Genomic DNA, 4,162 nt, shown 5'->3' with positions numbered 1-4,162 from the left:
CAAATGAGGAGGAAGAGGAAACGTAAAACTGGTTTAATAAAAAATATGTTTATTGAAAATAGTGTACTGTACAACCCTATAATTTCTTATATTGAGAAGCTTGTTACACACCCTGACTTTGAAAAGGTGACAGATCCTTCCTTATTTGACCCAAATGAAGATGTATTAGATTCTTTCACAAAGGGTGAACGTTTTAAGAAGAGCAAATTTTTCAAGAAGTTTCCAAGAGCTTTAAGGATACAATTGTATTATGATGAGTTCGATCCTTGTGATGCCATCGCCACCAAAGCTGGTGTGCACAAAATTGGTGCTTTCATCTGACTTTTGAAAACATTCATTCCCGTTATCGTTCTAATTTAGATTTTATTTGTCTTGTCGCATTGTGCAATGCCAACACGATCAAGGACGTTGGGATTGATATTGTTATGCAACCGATTCTTAATGATCTTAAAAAATTGGAGAAAGGCATTCGTCTTAAAAGTGGACTAATCATACATGGATCATCAATATCAGTTAATGGGGACAACCTAGGTACTCATTGTATCTGTGGATTCAAAGAAGGGTTTACAGCAAACCATACTTGCCACCATTGCATGGTAGATCAAGACCAGCTCCACACAATGACAAGAGAGAAAAAAGACTTGTTAAGAACATCCGAACAATATGATAAGCAGGTGGCAGAGATGTCAGCAGCGTCATCAAAGAAGAAAAGAGAAGAATTGAGCACTAAATTTGGAGTTAACCGTGGTTGCAGTTTGAATGAACTACAAACTTTTAAAGTAATAGGATCCGTAGTAGCGGAAACCATGCATGACTTGAACGAGGGCTGCTTAAATGTTCAAGTACGATATCTTTTCTCCCACTTAATGTCTGGTGAGAAACCTATTATGACTCTTGATTGGTTGAATGAGGTCCTTGCAGACTTTGACTATGAATACTCAGAAATTTCAAGCAAATCATCTTTAATTAGAAAAAGTCATGTTGAAGGTAAGGAGAGCAAGCTGCACCAGAATTCATCTCAAATGTGCCAACTAGCAATGACAATACCTTTGATTTTGGGTCCTCACGTTCCAGATGATGATCTGCACTGGGAAAATTTTTTGCTGTTGATTCAAATTTGTAAAATGGTTTATTCTCCTGAAATTCATCGCCATGAAATAGATGAACTCTCTGATGTCATTGAACTATATCTGTCTGGTTTTCAAAAGTTATATCGAGAATTAATTCCTAAACAACATTTTTTGGTGCATTATCCTCGGCTTCTTTTAGAAAACGGAGCCTTGACCCTCTACAACTGTATGAGAATGGAGGCATTTCACCGCCAGTGTTAAAGAAAAGCTTACTCTCTTGGCAACTACATTAATATTGAATCATCACTCGCTATGTCTTATGCTCTGGACCAGGCTGTCACACTATCTGGAAGTTTAATACCAGCAACAAAGTATGGACCAACCTCAAAGAAGAAACTAGAAGATAGATCATACAAACACCTCTTGGCTGGCTCAGAGTATGTTGTTGAATCGAATTGGGTGACCCACAATGGCCTGACAGTGATTTCAGATCGTTGCTTCTTGGCATTTGAATGCAAAGATTTTCTGCCATCATTTGCTCTTGTCAAACATTTAATTGTTTGGCCTGAACTGATTTTCATCTGTCAGAAGGCGAACTCATCTTGTTTTAATTCTCATATGAATGCCTTTGAAATCGAGTTGACAGAAGATTTGATCGCATTAAAGCCTTGTGACATTCTTGGTCATTCGGTCTTTCACTCCCACGAAATGATTGGAAAGCAATGGATCGTGACCACGTACAGTATTAAAGGCAGCTTCTGAAGTAAGTTTTGTTTAAAACTATAAACTTATGCTCTGAATGCCTATGAATAGATGTATATATTGGGTTCCATCGGGTTTGAGTAATGTTTTTGTGTTTGGGTTGTAGTTAAGCAAAACTAACACGGCATTTTCAGCTTTACTTTTCAATTATTTTGTTGACATTTGTGCTATTACTTATTATCCTGTGCCTTAAAATTTTCATGTTATTTTTAGTCTTATTAATTTTTTTGAAATTCTGTTTCAGTTGTAACAATGCACTCGGAAAAAAGTCACTTGGATCCAAGGGATATTCTAAGGGGGAAATGTACAAAATGTGACTGCGAGCAGTACACGTATGATGCCTCAACAGGTCAAGCTGCTTGCACTTATTGCCAGTGTCCCCCACCAGCTCATGTAAAGGTTCATGAATCTGCTGTACAGTAAGTTGACATTTTAGTACTATTTTTTTTTTATTGTTGCATTTGTCTTCATGGTTTTGTTTAATGTTACAGAAATTTTTCTGTGCCTGTGACACAGAGCATTCAAGTGGGATCTGATAGTAGTGTTCAAATGATTGTTCAAATCACACCTAGTAAAAATGCTCCTACTTCTCATCAGGTAAATAAATTTATTAGTAATAAGAGATGTCAGAAACCACTATTTATTCCAGCTATCCTCTAATATGAACTATTTTTAAAAATTTCTGTTTCTTAAAGCTTCGACCACCAATTGTTGTTCCACATTCAAGCGATATGCAGGCAAATTCTGGTTCTTCTAATCAAGTTGATGGCGTAAGTTGTGATACTCTTAACTTTTCCCAGCTCGATATGATAAGTTGAAATTTCCTGAGTTAAATAGTCTTCTGTTTTCTTATTAACAGCCACGTATATCTGGAGAAACCCAGGTCATTATTTTGAATCCACAACTTAATTCACTGGAAAGTTTTGTAAACAACTCTGAAGAGGAGGTAATTATGCAAGTTAGCTAAATGGCTTTACTTTCTCTGAATTAAAGGATACATATTGTGACTTACGTGCATTACCTTTTGTTTTAAATAGATTACATCTGATGACATTCCAATGCCATCTGTGCTGCCTGATTATGTGAATGATGCTCTGAAGGATAAGTTGCTCGAAGCCAGGCACAAAAGTAGCATTGTTCGAGCTGTAGTTCACAAATGTATTGATGAGAAAAAAGATACTAACAAACATTTAAGGAAAGCAGCACTCAAAATAGTAAAGAAATATTCTCCAATGAAAAAGAGAATGGATCCTGATTGTGTAAGTACTTTTAAGTATTAAATAACATACTCTGTATAGTTAATAGGAAAAAATCTACTCAAATCTCTAATTGATTTTATTTCACATTTTTTCAGTCTGCTTTGTACAAGAAACTTGTCAGAACTAGAGACAGAATCAAAAATCCATATCCTACTTCTAAACGTTCTGGTCCGAAACAAGTAACTGCTGCACTCAGTGAGAATGAGGCACAGCAAGCAATGGTAAATGATTGGGCATCAAATAGGCGGAGTGTCACTGTAATGGCGACATACCTGGAAGCTTCGCGAAAGCTAAGAAACAAAGAGGCGAAGAAAAGCAAGTCACTCGATTTGCTGATCAGATACCCTGCACTGACTATCCCTGAATTGGTAAATAAGTTCACCATCACAGTTGTATCTTGTGTTTCTTCTTCTTCTTCTTTAAATACATAACTGAAATGTATGTCAATTTTTCTCACGATTAGTTGTCACTTGAATTTTCTGAGATGGATGATGTTAAAGTTTCGGTATCCACAATGAAAGCTAATTGGTTGATGAAGCTTCCGTATATTACTAAGTTTTTAAAAGAGCAATCAATTTACAACATTGTAGACGGCCTATCAGTTGGTATGTATCAGCCAAACTAGCTCTGCCTTTTTAGTTTCAATCAGCTGGTTTTAATTAATTGGTCTTTCACTTTTTTTAGAACACCAGACTACAATGGTACTGGAGCATATCCACAGAATACCTCTATTTCAGAAAGGAAAGGCCAAGAACGCACTAGAAAATAGATCCTGTAGAGTTCTTGAAGTATTCCCGGTTAGTTCGAGTATTAAGTGTAACTTATATTTAATGCTTGGGGATTTTATTGAAAGTTTCAAAAATTTTCAGGAAAATACTCCTATTGCAGAAGCCAGGCCTAATGCCAGGGATCCTGCAAGACTCTCAGCCATTGGCAATCCATTGGGCATCTGCAGTTTTTTTGCTTATTCAGACTCTGAGGCAATCTTCGACACTGAAGATTCCATTGAGGCAATTCTGCTCCTTCTGGCTACATACTGGGTGTTCCACCTGACATTTGGAGTTGCAAATA

The 4,162-nt window shown here is 36.6% G+C and overlaps 1 protein-coding gene across 1 annotated transcript; it reads left to right on the top strand.

Moving 5' to 3' along the window:
• Positions 1-3: 3 nt before the first annotated feature.
• On the top strand, positions 4-1,331 carry LOC127751223 (uncharacterized). Its single transcript, XM_052274380.1, has 2 exons — positions 4-292; positions 361-1,331. Exons 1-2 carry the CDS (start codon positions 4-6, stop codon positions 1,329-1,331), a joined length of 1,260 nt encoding a protein of 419 aa, XP_052130340.1.
• The last annotated feature ends 2,831 nt before the right edge of the window (positions 1,332-4,162 follow it).

The sequence above is a fragment of the Frankliniella occidentalis genome, unplaced genomic scaffold (assembly GCF_000697945.3).
Source record: "Frankliniella occidentalis isolate FOCC.00 unplaced genomic scaffold, Focc_3.1 Scaffold385, whole genome shotgun sequence".
NCBI lineage: Eukaryota > Metazoa > Arthropoda > Insecta > Thysanoptera > Thripidae > Frankliniella > Frankliniella occidentalis.
Note: the sequence above shows the minus strand (reverse complement) of the source record. Positions and strands in the feature narration are given on the sequence as shown.

What these genes read in the sequence shown, in the direction of transcription:
- LOC127751223 (XM_052274380.1), top strand. Translation starts at nt 4, where the DNA reads ATGAGGAGGAAGAGGAAACGTAAAACTGGTTTAATAAAAAATATGTTT. An exon ending in TGCCATCGCCACCAAAGCTG is followed by an intron (nt 293 to 360) that starts GTGTGCACAAAA and finishes GTTCTAATTTAG; the next exon opens with ATTTTATTTGTCTTGTCGCA.